This window comes from Theropithecus gelada, chromosome 11, assembly GCF_003255815.1.
Source record: "Theropithecus gelada isolate Dixy chromosome 11, Tgel_1.0, whole genome shotgun sequence".
Taxonomy (NCBI): Eukaryota; Metazoa; Chordata; class Mammalia; order Primates; family Cercopithecidae; genus Theropithecus; species Theropithecus gelada.
The window spans coordinates 70,303,784-70,327,934 of NC_037679.1; the positions used below are offsets into that span (position 1 = coordinate 70,303,784).

At 49.8% G+C, this 24,151-nt stretch overlaps 1 protein-coding gene across 1 annotated transcript in view; it reads left to right on the top strand.

Moving 5' to 3' along the window:
- CUX2 (cut like homeobox 2) overlaps positions 1–24,151 on the top strand; it is a 323,139-nt gene that overhangs the window by 211,065 nt on the left and 87,923 nt on the right. Inside the window, exon 4 of the mRNA XM_025402227.1 lies at positions 23,330–23,408. Within this exon, the coding sequence (XP_025258012.1) occupies positions 23,330–23,408 (79 nt within the window). The remainder of the gene's footprint in view (positions 1–23,329; positions 23,409–24,151) is intronic.

A 24,151-nucleotide genomic window follows, 5' to 3' on the forward strand; every position in this document is an offset into this window, starting at 1 on the left:
TTCCAGTTCTGGCCCATTGGAGCCAAGCCCTGATGTCATCTTGTTTCATTCTTCCACATACTTTTTCTAGAATCAAGACTTAACACCCCCACCCCACCCCCAGGTTCTCTGTGAAAGGGGAGCACCTGCTCCAAGGAGCCCTACTCCAATGGTTGAGAGTTAATTTTCATTTCAAACAACATGGCGGCCAAGACTGGACGTAGACATCCCACGTTGGCCCGACCCCATGGCTCATTCAGCCCACGTTCCTATCTCTGGCCAGGCCCTTGAGGGGCAGTTGGAGCAATCTGCTTCTTCCATGATACTGATCATCAGAACTTGGGCTGGCCAGCTTCCTGGGACCACCCCTGACAGCGCAACACTTTACAAAACTCAGCCTTCAGCTATGCAAAGTCTCAGAAAGCAGATCTCGTGAGCTGACTCCTTATTGTGTGAAGTAGGACTCATATGTCTCTGTTCTAAATTTTCCTCTTTCAATGTACAAGATGGGCTGATAGTTTGAAAAGTCATGAAAAGACCATGTTTTCTCATCTTTGCTTTCTTTGCTTGACGGGGCAGACATAATTGTTCATCATTTCAACAAATATTTATTGGGCTTCTATTATGTGCCAGATGCTGTTCTAAGCAGTGAACAAAATGTTCTAGCAGAATATGACAGATCAATAACAGTATCACCTGCTATTTGTTGAGGACCTACTACTCACTTTGACACTGGGCCAAGCTCAATTCATTATTGCATTGAATTCTGGCCTGATACAGAACTGTTATTATCCCCATCTTACAGGGGAGGAAACCTTAAAGGTTGAGTGACTTTCCTAAGTTGCAACAGCAAATAAGTGATGAAACTGAATCCTTCAAGACCAGAGGTTCACAAAGTATAGCCCATGGGCCAAATAAAGTTTTACTGGAACACAGCCATGCACATTTGTTCACATATTGTCTGTGACTGCTTTCCCACAACAAGGGCAGAGTTGAGGAGTTGCAACAGAGATCAGGTGGCCTGAAAAGCTGAAAATACTTGCTTCGTGGTTCTTGATGAAAAAGGTTTGCTCACCAGTGTTCCTGGATTAGATTTGTAGGCCAGACACGATGATTCACTCCTGTAATCCCAGCAGTTTGGGAGACCAAGGTGGGCAGATCACCTGAGGTCAGGAATTCAAGACCAGCCTGGCCAACATGGTGAAACCCTGTCTCTACTAAAAATACAAAAATTAGCCAGGCGTGGTGGTGCATACCTGTAATCCCAGCTACTTCAGAGGCTGAGGCGGGAGAATCACTTGAACCTGGGAGGCAGAGGTTGCAGTGAGTCGAGATTCTGCCACTACATTCCAGCCGGGGCAGCTGCACCCATCAACCCGTCATCTCCATCAGGTTTTTCTCCTAATGCTATCCTTCCCCTAATCCCCCACCCACCGACAGGCCCTGGTGTGTGATGTTCCCTTCCCTGTGTTCCCTTCCCATGTGTTCTCGTTGTTCAACTCCCACTTATGAGTGTGAACATGCGGTGTTTGGTTTTCTGTTCCTGTGTCAATTTGCTGAATATGATGGTTTCCAGCTTCATCCATGTCCCTGCAAAGGACATGAACTCATCCTTTTTTATGGCTGCATAGTATTCCATGGTGTATATGTGCCACATTTTCTTTATCCAGTCTATCATTGATGGGCATTTGGGTTGGTTTTCTTTTACTGTTTATTATGGAAAAAATCCAGCATACAAAAGTAAAGAGAATAAAATAATTGGTCAGTCCCATGGACCCAGTTTCAACAACTATTCCTGCATGGCCACTTTCTTCTCACACCTCTAGATTATTTTGAAGAAAACTCAAGTCATTGTATCATTTCACCTGTAAATATTTCAGTATATATTTCTGAAAAAAGGAATCTCTTTTTAAGTGTAACCACAATATTATCTTACCCTCAAAATTTTAATAGTACTTTCTTAATGTCATCAAATACCCAGTGTCCCTGGTTAGCCCACCCTTTTTTTTTTTTGAGATGAAGTCTCGCTGTGTTGCCCAGGCTGGAGTGCAGTGGCGCGATCTCGGCTCACTGCAAGCTCCGCCTCCTGGGCTCATGCCATTCTCCTGCCTCAGCCTCCCGAGTAGCTGGGACTACAAGCGCCCATCACCATGCCTGGCTCATTTTTTTGTATTTTTAGTAGAGACGGGGTTTCATCATGTTAGCCAGGATGGTCTCTATCTCCTGACCTCATGATCCGCCCGCCTCGGCCTCCCAGAGTGCTGGGATTACAGGCATGAACCACCGTGCCCGGCCAGCCCTCCCATTTTTTAAAACAGATTTTTGTTTATATCAGTACTCAAATAGGTTCACATATTATAATTGGTTGATGTGCCCTTTTTTTTTTTTTTTTTGAGACAGGGTCTCGCTCTGTTGCCCAGGCTGGAGTGCAGTGGTACAATCATAGCTCACTGCAGCTTCAAATTCCTGGGCTCAAGTAATCCTCCCACCTCAGCCTCCCAAGTAGCTGGGACTATGGGCATGCGCCACCATGTCTGGCTAAGATGTACCTCTTAAGTAGAGTGATGAACTGTCACAGCTTGGCCCTGGACTGGGAGGGTTCCTGGGATGCAGAACTTTCCGTTTTAAAACTGGGAAGGTCTTGAGGTGCACAAATTTCCATGCTATAACCAAGAAAGTCCCAGGCAAACTGAGACAAGTTGGTCAAGCTATGTCTTCTCATCTGTAAGCTCCCTGTCCATCCCTTCCTGTATATGTGTGTGCATGTGTGTTCATGAGCACATGTGCCTGCTCTTTGTATGTGGAAGTGACTGGAACAGTTTTTCCTGAAAACATTCCTCTGACTGCAACTCATTGGACCAGGGGCTGATGCTGGTCTCAAGCTAAGCCAATGATATTCATTATCCCAGGAGTTTGAATTCAGAACTGGTTGGTTTTGACTGGTCTGGGTTATTAGCTTTTTGCTTTTTTTTTTTTAAGAGGCAGAGTTCCCCAGGCTGGTCTTGAACTCCTGGGCTCAAGCAATCCTCCTACCTTGGCCTCCCAAACTGGGTTATTAGCATGGGTGCTGTAGGGTGAACCCAGGAGCTCAGGCAGCCATTGTGAGGGGCACTTTCCACCCAGGAAGTGTGTAGGGCAGCTGATAAAGTCGGCCTAGAGAGAGGGCTGGAGGAGGGACCTCACCCCTAGTGGGGAAGTGCCCACCTTGGTTCTGGGCTGTTCTTCTGGATGCTCGTCCTGTCCTCTGGGAAGCCCAGCTGTGCTTTCTCCAGCTCCCCATGTTGTCGAACAGCACTGTGCTCATGAGCTTGGGTTCAATCCCAGCTCTGTCCTGAGCTGCAAGACATTGAGCAAGTCGCCTCACCTCTAGCTGAGATTTTGCTGATCACGATCCCATGGTGTCGTTTAACTTGTTCTTCCATCCCTGTATTTGCTATGCATGAGCAGTTGGATCTAGAGGCATGATCAGATTCAGGTTCAATGTTTTTAGCAAATCTACTTACAGGTAATGCTGGGCACTTCCATCGGGAGTTTCCCGGTGCACAGCCCAGTCAATCCCAAGACAGGGGCAGGGAGCAATTGGTAGCAAGGTCTGGACTGATCAGAACAGAACAGTTGAGGCTGCCGGGGGATGCATAGACTCCTGTCCCCCAGCATGTCAGGAAACCTCAGCCCATGTCATTGGTCATTAATGAAAGTAGAAACCAGATGTCATTGCTGTGCAAGGTAACTAAATTACTTTAAAAATCTACTCATACGTGATTATTTCCATGCTTCCCACCAAATACATGCCTCTCCCTCATTTGCTGCCATCGTGGGCTCTTAGCCGGCAACAATGAAGGCCATTGTGGGGGCTTCTTTAAGGCTGCTTGTCTTTGAGAAACAGCATGAAAAATGGGGTCCCCATTCTAAGCCCCCCCTACTCTGAGAAATGGAAGCACCTTCTCCCCACAGAGCATAGGGGATACAGCACGGTTTGTACTTCCAACCCAAGGTGAACTGTTTTTGGTATTTTTTTCCCTTGTAAATCATGTTGTTTCAAAGTTTTATTATATGGTACGGCAGGAGGTGAGAAGGAGAGCAGAAAAAATGCTTATATTAAATTGGTGGTACAGCCAGGCACAGTGACTCACGCCCATAATCCCAGCACTTTGGAAGGCCAAGGAAGGAGGATCACTTGAGCCAAGGAGTTTGAGACCACCGTGGGCAACATAGTGAGACCCCTATCTCTACCCAAAAAGCAATTGTTTTTTTACTTTTTTCTTAATTTTTTTTCCTTTGTTTTGATGCTATCTAGTCATCCAGAAGCACAGTGTTTCTTTTTTTAATAAACCAGGCATGGTGGCACACACCTGTGGTCCCACCTACTCCAGAGGCTGAGGTGGGAGGATCACTTGAACCCAGGAGGTCGAGGCTGCAGTGAGCCATGATTATGCCACTGCACCAGTCTGGGCAACAGAGCGAGACCGTGTCTCAAAGAAAAATGATGCTGCTGGTATTCCTGGGAAGAAGAGAATGAGAAAACAATGAGGAACATTCGAGCTAAGAGGTTTTCTCTGCATTTTGTGTCAGGTGCAAGGGGACAGGGTAGGGATGGAGGAAAAGGAGCTGGGTCTGCCCCACCCAAGTGCCTCCTGTTTGTTTCCAGGTCCACAATCTGGACACAAACAGAAAAGTAGGACCAGGGTGGCGTTTCATCCCCAAAGCAGAGCTGCAACCTCAGTTACCCACGGGGGCCTGGCAGGTACGCAAAATGGACAACGCAGGCACAGACGAGACAACAGGGAGGAGTGGGGACTGGGGCAGGTAGGGACTCTGTAAGCCGTATGAAGGAGTGGCCTGTACCCAGCTCAGGTAGATTACAGCAGTCAGGTCTTGCAGCTCATTTCGGGAGCTGAGAGCACAAACTTCAGGGCCAAGCCGCCCTGTCTCCCAATCCCTACTCTGCCAGCTTTCCTAGCTGCGTGACCTGGGCAAGTCTCTTGACCTCTCTGCACCTCGGTTTCCTCATCTGGAAAGCAGAAATGATAACAGCACCTGCCGCTGGTGTGACACAGAGATTCATACAGTGAACGCCACCATCAGTGACACTGATCGCGTGAAATCTGCCATGGTGGGAGTATCTACACCACAGCAGCTGGCAGGCACTACAAATCAGACCTTTATTTTTTCTCACCGGACAGCCAGTTGTTAAACTTTTACCGGCACAGGCACCTACCTCACAGGGCTTCTAGGATGATTTCTAGACTTAATATGTATAAAGCACTTAAAATGGTGCCCAGCACACTGGCCACCCTCCAATTCACTCTTATTCCTCTTTGTGTGGTCGATGTGATTGTAATGGGGGAACGTGACACCACTGTGGCCACATCTTCCAATTCTTCCAGAGAAGCTGGAAATCTTGGTTTTTATGCAAAAAACAAAAATCTCCAGATTCTTAAAGATTGGCGAGCATCCATCATTTTTAAAACCTGAGCAAAACCAAGTGCATGTGGAATTTGGACCACAGGCCCCGCGTTTGCAACCTAGGATTTAGAGGAATGGACTGTGGGTGTTGTCTGGCAAGGCGAGGTCCTTTCTCACCTCTCACCTTTATATGCAACTGCTCTCCCTCCTCTGTGAATCAGCGAACGGCCTGCCTCTCTTGCGTGAGCCTGTGCCTTTGCCTCCTTGAAGCCCTCCTAGCTGTGCCCTGCAGGGTACATGGCTCCGTCCTTGACTGTGCCTCCTCAAACCGCTGCTTCCTTGCCACCCTCTGCTGTGGTCTATGTCTTTCTGACTCTAGGAGTGAGGGGCTGGGGCTGTGTTTTGTTCATCTTGGCATAGGACTGTGTACATCAAGGATCACAAGAATTAATAATAATAAAATCAACATCTATTGAGTATCATCTGTTTGCCAGGCTATGTGCTAAGCACCTTTTGTGTATCATCACCTTAATCCTGATGATACTCCTCAGATGTGGATCTTTGTGCCCAAGGCCACAAAGAGGGAGGCGTTTACTGGGAATCAAACCCAGGCTCCTCACCTCCGGAGCCCACTGCAGAGGGCTGAGTCCACAGCGAGCACCGCAGGTGGAAAGCTAGAGGCAGCTAGGACCCCGGCCAGACCGAGCTGGGATCAGACAGAGGAGGGCATGCACACCCGGCTGAGGCTCTCCCAGGGCTGTCTCCAACCACACTCCACAGATACGTCCAGAAAGGACGCTGCTATATTTAAAAGCCTGGGCAGGGTGGTACTTCAGTGACATTTGGGCGGCTGCCTTTCCAGAAAGGGCACACGTGTTCTTTTAGCTCCACTCTTCTGGGCTGGTATTTCAGAGAACTTGTCACGATCACTGCAAGGGGGAGGCCACTGCCACCTGGGATCCCTGCAGCCTTCCCAGAGGCATGGCTACTGCAGCACAGGGCTGAGAGAGCACAGGGTGGTGAGAGCTCATGGGCCAGGTCAGGGTCACCAAGCCAGGTCAGGGGGCAGCAGGTGTCACTGGGGCCTGGCGTGTAGACCCTGGACAGCCCCGAGTCTCAAGAGGGTGCCTGTTGCTGGGGGCAGGATGGGGAGAGGGGTTCTTGGCATTGCTGACCCTCTGCCCACGCTCTGGTTTTTTGGCTTCAGCCCTCATGTTCCAGTGGCTTCCACCTCTCATGTCCCCCTGGACGATGTCATCTTCTCACACACCCTTACAACCCTTTGGCCAGAAATTCCAAAACGGTCTGTGGCCTGGCCACCCTCACCCTGTGTTTAACAGTGAACAAAGCATATCTTTTGTTTGTTTATTTGTTTGTTTGTTTTTGGGATGGAGTCTCTTGCTCTGTTGCCCAGGCTGGAGTGCGGTGGTGTGATCTCTGCTCACTGCAGCCTCTGACTCCAGGTTCAAGCGATTCTCCTGCCTCAGCAACTGAAGTACAGGTGCCCACCACCACGCCCTGCTAATTTTGTTTTCATATTTTTAGTAGAGACAGGGTTTCACCATGTTGGCCAGGCTGGTTTTGAACTCCTGACCTCAGGTGATCCACCTGCCTTGGCCTCCCAGAGTGCTGGAATTACAGGTATGAGCCACTGTGTCTGGCCCGAAGCGTATCTTTTAACCCTGGTGTCTTCGCACCCCAGCTGGGTCCTGATGTCCCTGCTCTCTAGGTGGGGACACTGAGGCACCGAGCATTCCAGGAAAGCTGCTAGTTCTTTCTCCACCTAGGCATACCTCACCGCCCAGGAAGACTCATGTTCCTGCAGGCACCGCAAAGGGCCTTTTTCTCTAAGCCCAGGTTGGAACTGAGTCAGAAGGGCCTCTTCTTCTGTGTGCAGGACGCACATGGAGGTTCGGCTGGCACTTTGCCAGCCACAGGGTGGGGAGAGGGGTGCTGCCTGGAAGCAGAAGTAGGACGAGGACCAGCCCTCCTGCTGCAACACTGTCTGTTTGTCACCCGGCTGTGCAATCACTCCTCAGAGGAACGGGGAGGGGCTGGTGGGCTTCGAGAAATTTCAAGGAGGGGGCGAAGCCAGGATAAAGGGGGTGTCGGTCTAGGCCACAGAGAAACGCTAATGCTCGTGGGGCCTGGATGGGCTGACACCCATACGGGGAGCCAAACGCAGACCCTCAGCCTGTCCCAACAGACGGCTGACACCCAGCTCCAGGTGGCCGCTGTCGACGGAAACATGGGCCCAGGGTGGCCAGATCCTCTAATTTCCCAAGAGAAGCCAGCAATTTGGAACTCTTCTGGTTTTTAAATACTGGCTCAATATATATGCACATATTTTCATGCTCACAGGACTTTATGGAGGTATAATTTACATACAGTAAAATGCGCAAATCTTAAGTGTATAACTTGATGAATTTTGACAGCTCAAATATTTTTAAAACACTGGAGGGTCCAAGAAAATATGTTGTCCATGGGGTGCATCTGGCCATGGACCCACCATCCATGGCCCCCAGTCTCGTGTGTCATGTGACCCCCGTGAACGAGGTGGGACACACACGTGCAGTGAGCACACACGACAGTATCCCATGGGGAGGGGCAGGCTTTGGCAAGAGCCCAGTGATCATGCATCATCCCTTTACTCACACAGCGCAGTGAACAGGCTCTGGAGCCCAGGCTGGGATCTGAGCTCTGCCACTTGCTGTGTGACTTTGCACATGTTACCCCGCCTCTCTGAAGGCTCATTTTCCCCATCTGTGAAATGAGGACGAGAAGGATACAGACCCCAGGACTGTTGCACAGATTCACTGAACTCACATGATAAGCACTAGAAAAAGTCCCAGGTGCTATTATCTTTTTTTTTTTTTAATTAATAGACCCTTTGTTTTTTGGTGGAGGTGGAGACAGAGTCTCACTCTGTTGCCCAGGCGGGAGTGCAGTGGCATAATCTCGGCTCACTGCAACCTCCACCTCCCAGGTTCAGGTGATTCTCCTGCCTCAGCCTCCCGAGTAGCTGGGATCACAGGTGCACGACACCATGCCCAGCTAATTTTTGTATTTTTAGTAGAGACAAGGTTTCACCATGTTGGCCAGGCTGGTCTCAAACTCCTCACCTCAGGTGATCCACCTGCCTTGAGCCTTCCAAAGTGCTGGGATTACTGGCATGAGCCACTACGCCCAGCCTAGACCCTATTTTTTAGAGCAGTTTTATTTGGGTTTAGAGAGAATTTGAGCAGAAAGTATAGGGAGCTGCCGTAGACTCCCTCTTCCCCCACCCCAATTCTCTGATGACTAACATCCTGTGTTAGCGTGTGGTGCATTTGTTACCGTGATGAACCTGTGTTGAGGCACGATTATTGAGTATAGTCCATACTTTACATGAGGGGCCACTCTTTGTGTTGCAAAGTTCTAGGGGCTTTGACAAATGCATGATGTCATGTACCCACCATTACAGTGTCATACAGGATAGTGTCACTGCCATCGGGAATATTTCTTAGTTCTCACGGCTGCTACCAAAAAAAAGGCCAAAGTGGCTTACAAAGAGCCCCTGGTGGGCTAATGGGAGCTCACCCCCATTCCCTCCCACTCAGGGAAGCACAGCACATTTAGGTGACAGAAGGGACATTTTAGGGATGAACCTGAGTTTGTTCTGAATTACCCAAAATGGAAACCATTTGCCCACTTCAGGTGGAGGCGTGGGGGCATCACACAGATTCCAGTCCCAAATTCCTTACCACACAACTGGCTCTGAGTCCAAAGACAGCCCCCCACCCCCAATTCACACCCTGCCTTGGCCCCTCGTGTGTGTATATTGGAGCCGCCTTCTCAGCTCTCTGGACCTCTAAAATAAAAGGACCCAGGCCGCGCCGGGAGCGTTCGGAGGCTCAGATGCGCTGATTCCTGTGAAAGGTCTTTGTAAGCTATAAAAAGCTCTAGATTCAAATTGGAAGGTATTATGATTATAATCAGTTAGGCAGAAAAATTGAACTGTTGGCAAAGCGAGCCTGGCCTTTGGAGGCTGAGCCTTGGGAAGACATCCTAATCGGTTGCACACAGGGGGCTGGTGGCAGTTGTCTGTGGTTTGTTCCTCTGGGAGGAGGTGGCCCGAAAGACACACAGCTGGAAGCTGCCTCTGGCTGGAATGGCAAGGTCAGAGCCGTAGCGCCCACTCTAGGTTGTTCCTGCGTGCATGACCTGCCAGCCACATGCCAAGCAGCGTGGGGCCATGCTTGTGGCATCAGCTCCCAAAAAGAGAAAACTGGACACAGATGCTTCCCAGAGCTCATGAAAGTGGATCTGGATTCCCAGCTTCATGTACTGGTCACACCCCAGGCAGGGCAGGAAACAGAACTTCTACCCTGGTCTCATCTCCGTATATGACCATATCAAAGAATTGATACTGCAGCTTTCGGCTCATTATATGAACATATAGTGTATTTTTTTAATACCCAAAAGCAAAATTTATTTGCAAGGCGCTAAAGAAAGCCTCCTGTCCCTTTTATGCCAGGAGCCCTCGGAAGAGAAGTGAAATTGTGTATTCACTGCTAAAAAAAGCCCTGGCTTATACAATTTTAACAATAGAAAAATGATCTTTGTGCTTCAGTGCGTGGATGCTTAGAGGAAAACAGGCAGTCTGTTCAGGTAGCTGGTGAATTACAAATGAGTGGTTCCCCTTTGTTTTGAGTGACAAGCAATTTAAATGCAGTCTTACGTGGAGGCCTGGAAATTGTTTTTCCCCCAGAAGACAGAGAGAACGAGAGGAAAAGGAAAAGGGGAAAAAAGCTTCCTTTTGGAACTGAGAGATTGTATTAGTTGCCACCAAGCGGAGGTGAGAAGTTAGAACTTCATTTGATAATTATAAAGTCAGTAGTTTGTGATTGGACATAATTGATGATTACACTGTTGCTAATAGCAGGCCTGCCAGCCGCTGCTTGTGGGACATTTCATTTTTGCACTGCTTCCAAGCCGTGAAAGCCAGCCTGGCACGGAACACCACTCGCGGTATCTCCGGGAGCCTGACATAAATGCATTTGGGGGCTTGTATTATGTTGGATCAAAAGTGTTCTTAGTGCCGACATTTGAAAACACTTTGCTCTGTGCCTTATTTTTACCCTGGGAATAATTACAAATATGAGAATAAAATTGCATGGCATTCCTCTTCCTGCAGACCCACCCCTCAGTCAGAGCCTGGGTGGGTAGGTGGGCTTCCTAGGTCTTGCACTGGCCTCATTAAAATCCCAGTGGTGGTCCAGAGGGGTTCAGGGCATGTTCATGTGAGGGCAAGACAATATTTATCTGTCTCTCTCTCTCTCTCTCTCTATGTCTGTGTGGGCCAGAATTACAAGACTCACACCTGTAATCCCAGCGCTTCAGGAGGTCAAGGCAAGAGGATTACTTAAGGCTAAGAGTTCAAGATCAGTCTGGGCAACATAGCAAGACCCCACCTCTACAAAAAAAAAAAAAAAAAAAATGAAAATATTAGCCAAACATGGTACCATATGCCTGCAGTCCCAACTACTTGTGAGGCTGAGGCAGGAAGATCACTTGAGCCCAGGAGTCTGAGGCCACAGTGAGCTATGATGGCACCACACCACTGCACTCCAGCCTGGGTGACCCAGTGAGACCCCATCACTAAAAGATATATATATATTATATCTGCCTTGGTGAATTAGCATCTAGAATCAATGCACAACTGAGTCTGAAGGGCCTCTGGCCCATAGCCCAGCACCTTCACTTTACAGATGGGGAAACTGAGGCTCTGAAAGGGAAAATGACTGCCCAAGGTGAATGGGGATGCAGGCCCCAGTTAAAACCAGAACCCAGGTCTCCTGACCCCAAGGCTAGCTTCTGCTCTTTCCTGCCCTGCTATTTGCTTCCCCAAGACAAGTGCTGGGACCTCTGGGGCAGATCCTGGGCCTCTGTCCCCTCCCTACCAGGGAACTTGCGAGAGGTCTCCACGGAGCAGTCAGGACCTCAGCTGAGTTTGAGCTACCAAGAGGGCATCATTCTCCACTGTTCTCTGGGAAGCCTCGGGGTTTTATGTAAGTTTGGCAGTTTGGCAGGATTAGCTCAGGGAGGCTCTTAAGTTCCTTCCTTATATTATGTATGGTCTGTTCATTCAGTCAGTGTTGGTTTATTGCCCACTCTGTGCCCAGCCCCGCCTGGGCTCTGAGGGAGAAAAATGTTAATGTCATAGCAGGAGCCATGGAAGATCATCCAGTAGGTCAGGCGCAGTGACTCAGGTCTGTAATCCCAGCACTTTGGGAGACTGAGGCAGGAGGATCACGTGAGCCCAGGAGTGGGAGACCAGTGTGGGCAACATAGTGAGACCCCCATCTCTGAATGAATGAATGATTATCCAGTTGTTAAAGCGCCAAGCTGTGGAGTCATCCATGGCCCCTCTGTTGCTCTTATGCCTCCAAAATCCACTCTGTGTTCCCAAGGAGCAAGTCCTGTGGCTCAACCTTCAGAATCCCAGAATCCTAGCACCACTGCCACCATCCTGCTCTGAGCCGCCTGGGTTGTTCTCCTGGTACTCGGCAGGAGCCACTTCCCTGGTCTCCCTGTTTCCACCCCAGCCCCTCAGTCCTATCTCTGCACAACAGCCAGATGGGTCCTGTTAAAACACAAGTCAGATCACATGAATCTGCTCTCCTCTGCGCAAAACCCTCCCGTGGCTCCTCAGACCCCTCGGAGAGAAAGGCTGGGTCCCCGCAGTGACCCCCAGGGCTATGCCCCTCCCTTCACCTCCCGACCCCCTTTCCTCTTCCCCTTTGTCTACCACCTCCCGCCACACCAGCCTCTCTGCTGGCGTTCAAACAAGCCAGACAGCCCCTGCCCCAGGGCCTTTGCACCTGCTGTTCTCACTGCCTGCAATACTCTTTCCCAAATCTCCCCATGACGCCTTCCCCTCCTGTGGCCCCACATGCCCTGCCCAGGACTCCTGTCACCTCCCTACTCCATTCTCCTCCCCTGCACTTGACGACTGTCCCACATTCTCTTTCATGATTTATTTCATTGCCCGCCTCTGCCTCTAAACATGTCAGCTCCACAGAGGTAGGCGTTTGGGCCAGTCTTGCTTGGCGCTGAATGCCCAGTACCTAGAACAGCCCCATCCCTAGGAGATGCCTGATAAGTATCTGTTAAGCAAATAAATGTATTAGGCATCTGTGATGGGTCAAACACTGTCTTAATGCTTTGCATGTATAGTTTTATTTATTTTTATTTCATTTATAAAATATTGTATTTTTTAGAAATGGCCTTTTTTTTAGATGGAGTCTCACTCTGTCGCTCAAAAGTAGTTGTGGTTTTTGCCATTTTGGTTTTTTGTTTTGTTTTTGTTTAGTAGAGATGGAGTTTCACTATGTTGGCCTGGCTGGTCTCAAACTCCTGACCTCAGGTGATCCACCGGCCCCAGCCTCCCAAGATGCTGGGATTCCAGGTGTGAACCACCATGCCCAGCCATATTCAATTTTTTTAAATGCTAGCCTCTACCCTTGGGATGCCCACTGGCTAGTTGAGGAAATGGAGCAATGTCTGGATAGAACGTAGCATTCCTGCAGCCCTGATGTCAGCAGATGCTGATGGATGCGTGGGCGCCCTGTCTTCAGAGGTGGAGATGCTCAGAATCCAGACCAAGCACAAACACCTCCTTTCACTAAAACACAAACACAAATCAGGGTGCCTGGTGCTTTTCCAGGCATCCCTAAGGATCACTATGTATTTGGGCACTGGGGAAGGGCTGGCTTGATTCCCTGGTCATGCACATAGTAGTTGCTCAGTGTGCACCACCTGCTGCTGTTGCAGAGTTACTGTGCACCCCGTGCCCATCACCATTGCAGGCTGAGGCATTGAGGGCAGAATCTGGAAGCTAGACCTGCACCTCTGAAGAGAGAGGGCCTCAGAGCTCAAGCTCTGAATCACTGACTTACCCATGAGGGTTCAAAATGAATTAATGACTTACACCTGTGAGTTCAAAATGAATTAGTGACACACCTGTGAATTCAAACTGAGTGACTTACACCTGAAGGCTCAAAATGAATTAATGACTGACACCTGAGGGTCCAAAAAATGAATTAGTGACTTCTACCTGAAAGGGCAAAATGAATTAATGACTTATACCTGAGGGCTCAAAATGAATTAGTGACTTACCCCTAAGGGTTCAAAATGAATTAGTGACTTACACTTGGGAATTCAAAATGAATTAGTGATTTACATCTGAGAAGGCAAAACAATGACAATGACAGATGGCCAAATGCAGTAATTCTGTTCCAGTCAATCGGTCTTTTTTTTTTTTTGAGACAGAGTCTTGTGCTGTCTCCCAGGCTGGAGTGCAGTGGCATGATCTCAGCTCACTGCAACCTCTGCCTCCCGGGTTCAAGAGATCCTAGTGCCTTAGCTTAGCCTCCTGAGTAGCTTGGACTACAGCTGCCCTCCTAATATTTGTATTTTTAGTAGAGACGGGGTTTCACATGTTGGCCAGGCTGGTCTCGAACTCCTGACCACAGATGATCCATCCACCTCAGTCTCCCAAAGTGCTAGTATTACAGGCATGAGCAGCCACACCCAACCTATATCAGTCTTTTTTTTTTTTTTTTTGAGGTGGAGTCTCGCTCTGTCGCCCAGGCTGGAGTGCGGTGGCCGGATCTTAGCTCACTGCAAGCTCCGCCTCCCGAGTTCACACCATTCTCCTGCTTCAGCCTCCCGAGTAGCTGGGACTACAGGCGCCCGCCACCTCGCCTGGCTAGTTTTTTGTATTTTTTTAGTAGAGACGGGGTTTCACAGTGTTAGCCAGGATGGTCTCGATCTCCTGACCTCGTGATCCGCCCGTCTCGGCCTCCCAAAGTGCTGGGATTACAGGCTTGAGCCACTGCGCCCGGCCTTAATCAGTCTTTAGAACCAGCTGGTGCTGGCTCCTGAAACAGGCTAGGATGGGGTCTCTCTGGGACCCCGGGTGACCCTCCAGAGGGCCAGAGAGGGTCTCCAATTTCTGCCCCATTTTGGCTGGAGCCTGAGAGCCCAGTTTGACAACAGTAGCTATCAAAAACAAACATCAAACTTATTTCTTATTTAAGCTCTGATATTAAAATGTAATTTTCATTTGCTCGGCAGCATCACTGGTGGATGGCAGAGAGCACTTTAGCACTCGCCCGGGAACGGGGGCCCCAGCAGACAGACCTGGAGGCAGACAGGGTCGAGTCCTGCAGCTCCTCCTGGCCTCCCGTCCCCCACCCACCTGCCTGCCTGGCTCCTCCACTCTTTTGGTTATTCCAGCTCCTTCCACCAGCCCCCAACCAAAGAATCGATTCTGAATGGAGGCTGAGAAGCATGGGCTTTGCTGTCAGACTAAGCTGGGTCTGAGTCTCAGCTCCCAAAGCCATGTGGTCATCACCCTCTGTGCCTCGACATCTTCTTCAGTTAAATGGGATAGTCACACCCCCAGAGCGATGAGGGTTAAGCTAATGTGCATCCAGTACATGGCACAGTGCCTGGCACAGAGTCGGTGCTCAGTAGTCACTGTCATCAACAATAATAATGCACAAATCAGCCAATCGAAGTAGGCTTTACCCCCATTTTCCGGCTGGTAGGAGATCAGAAGGTTGCTGTAAAGAAAAGGGATCTCTCACAGAGACTCTCAGAGTGAGTGGGAACCCTCGGGATAGTCTGGCCAGACCTCCCCACGTGTGGGTCTCCCTGAGTACCTTCACAGCCTCGCAGATACAGGGGCATGTACTTGGGTGCCTCCCCTGATGGGGAGCCCAGTACCTCCCACCCAGACCCCAAAGCACCCCCGAGTGGTCACCATGAGCCCCTCCCGCTCTGGTACATCTGAGCAAGTCTCGCCCCTGCTTCATGGCTTCCAGGGGTTCTCATCGCTCCTCTCCATGGCCCGTCGGCCCCTACCCACCACGCCAAACCTGTCTCCCACCACAGCCCACCTCGCTCTCTGTGGCCCTGCTTTCCTCTCTGTGTCTCCCCCCACTCTTTCCCCTCTTTACCTTTTGTGTGGCCCCCTGATCTGCATGCCCCAGAGGGACAACCAGCCTTCAGAGGCCATCAAGGGACACCCCTTCCCCTCCGAACCCAGCTCATTCCTTCACTCCCCAATCTCTGGGTTGCCTTTCCATTGCCGGAGTTCATTCTGAGACCCTCCAAGCACCCGCCTCCTCTCGCTTGTCCACCAGTCTTCAGCTTCTTCTGGAATTCCTGCCACATCAGACATCCACCCCTGATCATCTCTCAGAATCACCCTCCCCTCCCCAAAGCCCAGGACCCAGTAGGTAGAGGGAGGCTGTTCTCAAAGTATGTTCCACGGAACCCAGGGAAGGGGTTGTGCAGTCTCGATGGCAGGTCCCCCTTTTCATGCCCACAGCACTTGGAGAAGCACAGTTTGCAGCTGCAAGTCTGGGCCCTGGAGTGAGAGGCACTTGGGCACCAATACCACCTCTGCCACTAACTAGTTCTCTCATCTTGGCCGAGTTACTTAACATCCCTGCCCCTCAGTTTCTTTCTTCCCCTGTAGAACAGGGCCGATCACAATGCCCGCATCCTAAAGGTGTGCTTGGGGGAAGGCGGGGATTTCAAAGAAGACGCCTGGAGCACACAGTAAGGCTTAGAACTTGGCACAGAGCGGTTCTCAGTGGCTCCCAGATGTCACTGCGACCTCAGACAGCTTGGGGGAGCTCAACCTGGGGGAGGGGGCCCAAATTTTCTGTTTTTAACCACCTGGCTGAAAAGAGCTATGTGACTAGAGCAGGCTTGACTCGCCCCTGGCAGAAGCAGTTCTACACCTGCTGTGTTCATCCTCGGAGGACTAAACACATTGTCACCCCTCGTATCACAGCGGGCTGCGTAAATGCCATGTGCTTCCACAGATGCTGAGCTATTCCTGATGGTGACCTTCTTGAGGGTGTCTGTGGATGGTCTCTACCTCCTCCCTCTTCCCTCCTCCTCCCTCTTCTTCCTCCCCCTCCCACTTCTTCCTCTCCTTCCCTTTCCCCTCCTCCTCCCTTTTCCTCTTCCTCCTCCCCCTTCCTCCTCCTCCCTCTTCTTCCTCCCTCCTCCTCCCTCTTCTTCCTCCTACTTCCTCCTCCTCCCTCTTCCTCCTCCTTCTTCCTCCCCTTCCTCCTCCCTCTTCCTCCTCCCACTTCTTCCTCCTCCTCCCTCTTCTTCCTCCTCCCTCTTCCTCCTCCTTCTCCCTCTTCCTCCTCCCACTTCTCCCTCCTCCTCCTTCTTCCTCCTCCCTCTTCTTCCTTCCTCCTCCTCCTTATTCCTCCTCTTCCTCCCTTTTCCTCCTCCTCCCTCTTCATCCTCTTCTTCCCTCTTCCTCTTCCCACTCCCTCCCTCCTCCTCCCTCTTTCTCCTTCCTCCTCCTCCCTCTTCCTCCCACTTCTCCCCTCCCTCTTCTTCCTCCTCCCTCTTCCTCTTCCTCTTTCCTCTTCCTCCTGCTCCCCTTCCCCCTTCCTCCTCCTCCTCTTTCCTCTCCCTCCTCCTCTTTCCTCTCCCTCCTCCTCTTTCCTCTCCCTCCTCCTCTTTCCTCTCCCTCCTCCTCTTTCCTCTCCCTCCTCCTCTTTGCTCTTCCTCCTCCCTGCTGTTCCTCCTCCCTGCTCTTCCTCCTCCCTGCTCTTCCTCCTCCTCCCTCTTCCTCCTTCCTCCTCCTCCCTCTACCCCCTCCCTCTTTCCCCCTCTTCCTTCCTCTTCCTCCTCATTCTCCATCTTCCTCTTCCTCCTCTTCTTTTCCTCCCTCTTTCTCCTCCTCCTCCTCCCTCTTCCTCCTCCTCTTCCTGTCTTTTCCTCCTCCTTTCCACATGGCCTTCAAGGGTCTTCCTGTCATAGGGCAAATCTGTCATTCTGGGCACTTTGCTGCTGCCCTTCTGTATATTTGGGCAGAGCCATGAGACAGAAACACACAGTCTCTTGTTGAACATGGCCTTTTATACCAAGCTCACTTGTTCCCAGCATGTGGGTGAAATGCATTGAGTTGCAACCCTTGGAAAAGATAGCCTTTGTGATTAGAAGAATTTTCTGATTTATTTGAAAGCTTTCATCAGCTTCCATGGGAGTCTTTGCTGCATGTTAGCTCATCCTGCCCCAGCAGCTTCGTAGGCAGGTAGAAGTTATTCTTCCCGCTTGATAGATGGACAAACTGGGGCCAAGAGATGCTCATAGTGACATTAGGCCCAGTACCAGGTCAGGCTCTGATGCCCTCAGGAATTTAGGGACTGCGGTGGCTCACGCCTGTAATCCCAGTACCTTGGGAGGCCAAGGCGAGCAATCACCTGATGTCAGAAGTTTGAGACCAGCTTGGCCAACATGGTGAAACCCCGTCTCTACTAAAAGTATAAAAATTAACCAGGTGTGGCCGGTCGCGGTGGCTCATGCCTGTAATCCCAGCACTTTGGGAGGCCGAGGCGGGCAGATCACAAGGTCAGGAGATCGAGACCATCCGGGCTAATACAGTGAAACCCCGTCTCTACTAAAAAATGCAAAAAATTAGCTGGGCGTGGTGGCGGGCACCTGTAGTCCCAGCTACTCAGGAGGCTGAGACAGGAGAATAGTGTGAACCCAGGAGGTGGAGCTTGCAGTAAGCCAAGATCACACCATTGGACTCCAGTCTGGGCGACAGAGTGAGACTCCGTCTCAAAAAAAAAAAAAAAAAAATTACCCAGGTGTGGTAGTGCATGTCTGTAATTCCAGCTACTCGAGAGGCTGAGGCAGGAGAATCACTTGAACCTGGGAGGTGGAGTTTGCAGTGAGCTGAGATTGCGCCACTGCACTCCAACCTGGGCAACAGAGCAAGACTCCATCTCAAAAAAAAAAAAAAAAAAAGGAATTTAGGGACCTGGCCTTCCACAGACAGCCAGTCATTGTCCTGAAACGAAACTGAATGAGGCAGGAAATCCACACGGCTCCTGTCTTTGAAAGTCACATTGACTTTGGGAAGCCCTAAACATGAACTGATTCACACTGAGTACCAGTCCAGGATTTCTTTTGTTTGTAAAGATAGGGTCTCATTCTATTGCCCAGGCTAATGTGCAGTGGTGTGATCACAGCTCACTGCAGCCACGAACTCCTGGGCTCAAGCGATCCTCCTACTTCAGCCTCCTGAGTAGCTAGGACTACAGGGGTGCACCACCACACAGGGTTCTTTTTCTTTTTTTGAAACAGGGTCTTTCTCTGTTGCCCAGGCTAGAGTGCAGTGGCACAATCATGGCTCATTGCAGCCTCAACCTCCCAGACTCAAGCGATCCCCCCTCCTCAGCCTCCCAAGTAGCTGGGACCACAGGCGTACACCACCACATCCAGGGGTGTGTGTGTTGGGGTGGGGGGAGACAGGGTCTTGCTATGTTGCCAGGCTTGTCTCAAACTCCTGGACTCAAGCGATCCTCCCACCTTGGCCTCCCAAGTGCTGAGATTATAGGTGTGAGCCACTGTACCGGGCCTCAGGATAATTTTTGATCTCTGCTTTTAAAAATATTGTCCAGCTGTTAGATGAACCCCTAAAGCAAGGATCAGCTAACTTTTTTCTGTAAGGGGCCAGATAGAAAACATTTTTAGCCTCGCAGACCACAAAGTCTCTTTCACAACTACATAACTCTGCCCTTGTAGCATGAAAGCAGCCATAGACACATAAAGAGTGACTGTGCCTTTGTTCCAATAAAACTTTATTTACACAAACAGATGAAGGGCCAGATTCACACCAAGGACCAAAGATTGCCAACCATTGATCCATGAGATCAACAGTGTCCAGGAGGAAAAGAACACAAGTCACATTTGTAATTTAAAATGTTCTAGTAGTTACAATTTAAAAAGTAAGAAGTGTAGCTGGGCACAGTGGCTCACACCTGTATTCCCATCACTTTGGGAGGCTGAGGCAGGCAAATCACTTGAGGTCAGGAGTTCAAGACCAGCCTGACCAACATGTTGAAACCCCATCCCTACTAAAAATACAAAGATTAGCCAGGCGTGGTGGTGCACATCTGTAATTGCAGCTGTTTTGCACTCCAGCCTGGGTGACAAGGTGAGACTCTGTCTCAAAAAAAAAAAAAAAAAAAAGAAGTGGGTGAATTTAATTTTAATAATTTATTTAGCCTGATATGTTCATAACATAAGCATTTCAAAATGTAATCAATATAAAAATTACTGGCTTTGGGAGGTCAAGGTGGGCGGATTGCCTGAGCTCAGGAGTTCGAGACTGACCTGGGCAACATGGTAAAACCCCGTCTCTACTAAAATACAAAAAAATTAGCCAGGCATGGTGATGAGCACCTGTAATCCCAGCTACTCAGGAGGCTGAGGCAGGAGAATTGCTTGAACCTGGGAGGCAGAGTTTGCAGTGAGCCGAGATCTCACCATTGTACTCCAGCCTAGGCAACACAGCGAGACTGTCCAAAAAAATAAAAATTATTGGGATATTTTATATTCTTTTTTCTTTCTAAGACTTAGAAATGCTATATTTTACACTTACAACCCATCTCAGTTTGGAATCGTTGCATTTCAAGTGCTGAGTAGCACATGGACCGGTGGCTGCCATATTGAACAGCTCTGCTCCAGTGGGGAAAACTAAGACCGAAGCTGTTATCCTCCTTATAATGTTAGATTTAGACTTCCCCACTGGAAGAGATAAATCATGCAAACTGATAAGTGCCATGAAGGGAAAGTAGGGGGTGCTCTAGGCAGGGACAGGGGAACATTAAAGGAATCTTCCAGCATTTGTCCCCACCCTTGCTCAGTCTCTCATGGGAGGCCAGTGCCTTTCCTCAGACCCCAACCAGCACATGCACTCAGCTCAGGCAACCGTAAAATGGAACACTGAGTCATTCTTCCAGCTGATCTTTGATAATTCTTCTTCTAAGACCCAAGAGATGAATTGCTTTTGTTTCTCATTGTTTTCTTGGGTGCCAGGTCACCAGCACCGCAGCCTCTCGCCCAGGGCAGCTGTCGTTGGCTTGTAAGGTAGCAGCATCCTCATGGGCTCTGAAGGCCCGGCCCCACTGGCTGGGGTGGTTTTTCTATCCAGGACAAAAGGAAGGCAGCATTTGAATTCAGAATGGCAATTTGAATCCCCAGACCTGGTGTGAATCTTGGCCCTGCCATTTGCTAACCGGGTGACCTTGGGCAAGTGGCTTGATGTCCTTGAGCCTCCGTTTTCTAATCTGTACGATGGGGCAGGTGGCAGCAGCTGTTTGGTGATTGATGTGTCCGTGGAGACAGAATGTCATGAATAGTAAAAGCTTTTGGCACACGGTAAACGTTCGGTGTCATTTTTTTTTATTAGCCCATCAGGGATGCCTCCCCGCCCCAAGATTCTGAATGAATTGCCCCCTCCTCAGGGCTCACAGGAGCCACCAGTGTTTGCACCTCCTCCTGTGTTATGCTTCCTACTGGTCATAGCTGTGTCTCCCACTCAACCACATGTCCCCAGAGTAGAAACTGACTCTTGTCCATCTAAGCAAGTATAAAAATCTACCCACAGGGCCGGGCGCAGTGGTTCATGCCTGTAATCCCAGCACTGTGGGAGGCCGAGGTGGGCGGATCACTTGAGGTGAGGAGTTCGAGACCAGCCTGGCCAACATGGTGAAACCCCATCTCTACTAAAAATATAAAAAATTAGCCTAGTATGGTGGCTGGCACCTGTAATCTCAGCTACTCGGGAGGCTGAGGCAGGAGAATTGCTTGAACCCAGAAGGCAGAGGTTACAGTGAGCCGAGATCGTGCCACTGCACTGCAACCTGGGCAACAGAGCAAGACTCCGTCTCTAAATTAATTAATTAATTAATTAATTTTAAATTTAAAAAAGATTACCTGCGGCTTGGTGATTTTCCCTTTGTCTAGCTTCTAGAACTTTTTTTCTGCCCTCCCCCAAGTGACTTCCCCTCCTCAGAGAGATAACTCCTGATGTTCTGATACCAAACTGGGTCAGCCTCCCCCCAACTTACACACTCCCAAGGCCACCCTGTGCTTTTCTGCCAAGCGTTTAGCACTTGTAATTAATGAGTCATCTGGGGAAGCTGCCTTAATGCCAGTGTCCCCACCGGACTGTAAGTCCCATAAGGGTGGGGCCCGAGTCTGCCTTGTCCATGGCTGGGCTCTCAGCCCGCAGTGCTTGGCACACAGCAGGTCCTCAGGAAACATTTGTTGAGGGAATGAGAGACTCATTCATGCTGGAATGTGAGAGACCAGGGACTTTCTCAGAATAACAGTGAGAGAAATTACAGAGATTTTGTAATGGACCTTTTCTTTTTTTTTTAAGACAGGGTCTCGCTCTCTTGCCCTGGCTGAAGTGCAGTGGTGCAATCATAGCTCATGGCAGCCTCAAAATCCTGGCTTCAAACAATCCTCTTACCTCAGCCTCCTGAGTAGCTGGGACAACAGGCACGAGCTACCATGCCTGGCTAATTTTTTTATCTTGTGTAGAAACAGGGTCTCACTGTGTTCCTCAGGCTGGTTTCGAACTTCTGAGCTCAAATAGTCCTCCCACCTCAGCCTCCCAAAGCACTGAGATTAAAGGCATGAGTCACCACTCCCAGCCTGAAACTAACCTTTTTAAATCACTTTAATCACCCATACATTTCCACCTCTTTTAAAGAGGGTAATGCTGTTACCCTCCAATATTTGTTGAAATTGTTTGATATCTTACGAGAGCTTTAACAATTTCTCTTTGCCGGGCGCGGTGGCTCAAGCCTGTAATCCCAGCACTTTGGGAGGCCGAGACGGGCGGATCACGAGGTCGGGAGATCGAGACCATCCTGGCTAACCCGGTGAAACCCCGTCTCTACTAAAAAATACAAAAAACTAGCTGGGCGAGGTGGCGGGCGCCTGTAGTCCCAGCTACTCGGGAGGCTGAGGCAGGAGAATGGCGTAAACCCGGGAGGCGGAGCTTGCAGTGAGCTGAGATCCGGCCACTGTACTCCAGCCTGGGCGACAGAGCGAGACTCCGTCTCAAAAAAAAAAAAAAAAAAAAAAAAAAAACAATTTCTCTTTAATTTTCAGTGGCAAGAAATATTCTCTAGGCATGTCCCACTTTCCTCCTAAATCATGTATCACATTTGAACTTCCAATCTACCCTTTACTAATAAGAAGAATAACAGGTGTTACCAACATACTGTGTGCTGGGCCCTGTGCTTAGCACTTAGGTGCAGCTCCATTTAATCCCAACAGGCCTAGGAAGTAGATCCTGTTATTTACCCTGCATTTTACAGATGAAGAAACTGAGGATCGGAGAGGGGCAGTGCAAGGCCACACAGCCTGCACACAGTGGAGCTGGGCTTTCAACCCAGATTTTCTAACTCCACAGCCCACACTTTTAATCTTCATTTCTCCTTCTTGCCCCTCCCCCATCCCATGTTTGCACAGGTAGAAAATGACTAAGGCCAGGTGCAGTGGTGGTCTGTAATCCCGGCACTTTGGGAGGCTGAGGCAGGGGGATCGCAGGAGGTCAAGACCAGCCTGGGCAACATAGCAAGACCCCATCTCTTAAACAAACAAGAAAAAAAATGCATGGCCAGCCATGGTGGCTCATGCCTGTAATCCCAGAATTTTGGGAGGCAAAGGTGGGCAGATAACCTGAGGTCAGGAGTTTGAGACCACCCTGGCCAATGTGGTCAAACCCTGTCTCTACCAAAAGTACAAAAAATTTAGCTGGGCATGGTGGTGGGCACCTGTAGAGGTGGCGGGCACCTGTAATCCCAGCTACTCAGGAGGCTGAGGTAGAAGAATTACTTGAACCCAGGAGGCTGAGGTTCAATGAGTTAAGATCACTCTATGGCGCTCCAGCCTGGGCGACAGAGCGAAACTGTCTCAAACAAAACAAAACAAAACAAAACAAAACAAACCTGCAGGTGTTTTCTTGTGGGGAAAAAAAAAAATGATGAAATTTGCTTACAGACAAAGATGCCATGGTTACACGTGACTCTTTCTCTTGTTGTCTCCAAAGGTGGTGGCCCTTAGTAAGAGAAGTCAGGAGGCGGAGGCTGCTTTTCTGAGTGTTTACAAGCAATTAATTGAAGCACCAGGTAAGAAACGCTTGGGCTCCATAATTGGATAGTTAACGACAATAAATAGCCATTAGGACTGCAACACAGGGACTTTGAAGTGGGATGTGGGGACACACCTGGGTTCCTGGGTGAGGCCAGGCACTCCGTACAGGGCAGGGGGGCTGCGGCCAGTTTGGTGTGACATGTCCCCACAGGGCTCCCCCGATCTTCCCTCATCATGTTGTCACATCAGCCAGGAGCCTGCTTTAGGGGTATCCTGGTGAGATATCCCACCTGGACCTCCTTGGGGAGCTGGAATCTTACCCACTAGAGCCCCCATCCCATTAGCACAGAAGACTGAGGGCTCCCAGTGCTCTCTGCCTGCAGGTGGCAATAGAGGCAAGACCTCCAGTGCCTCCCCCAGAATGGCACAGCCAACCCCAAAAATCTGTTGTTAAGTAAAAGCCAGCCCCAGAAGAGCACATCCTGTAGGATTCCACCTACAGAAAATCTAAAAACAGACAATTAATGTTACTCAGTGGCCAAAAGGGGGAAGCAGTCCATATGGTCATCAACAGATGGATGCATAAACAAAATGTGGCCTAGACTTACAAGGGACTATTACTCAGCCATGAAAAGGAATGGAGGGCTGGGTGCAGGGGATCACACCTGTAATCTCAGCACTTTAGGAGGCCAAGGTGGGCCGATCACCTGAGGTCAGGAGTTTGAGACCAGCCTGGCCAACTCAGCAGTTTTAGTAGAAATCCCATCGCTACTAAAAA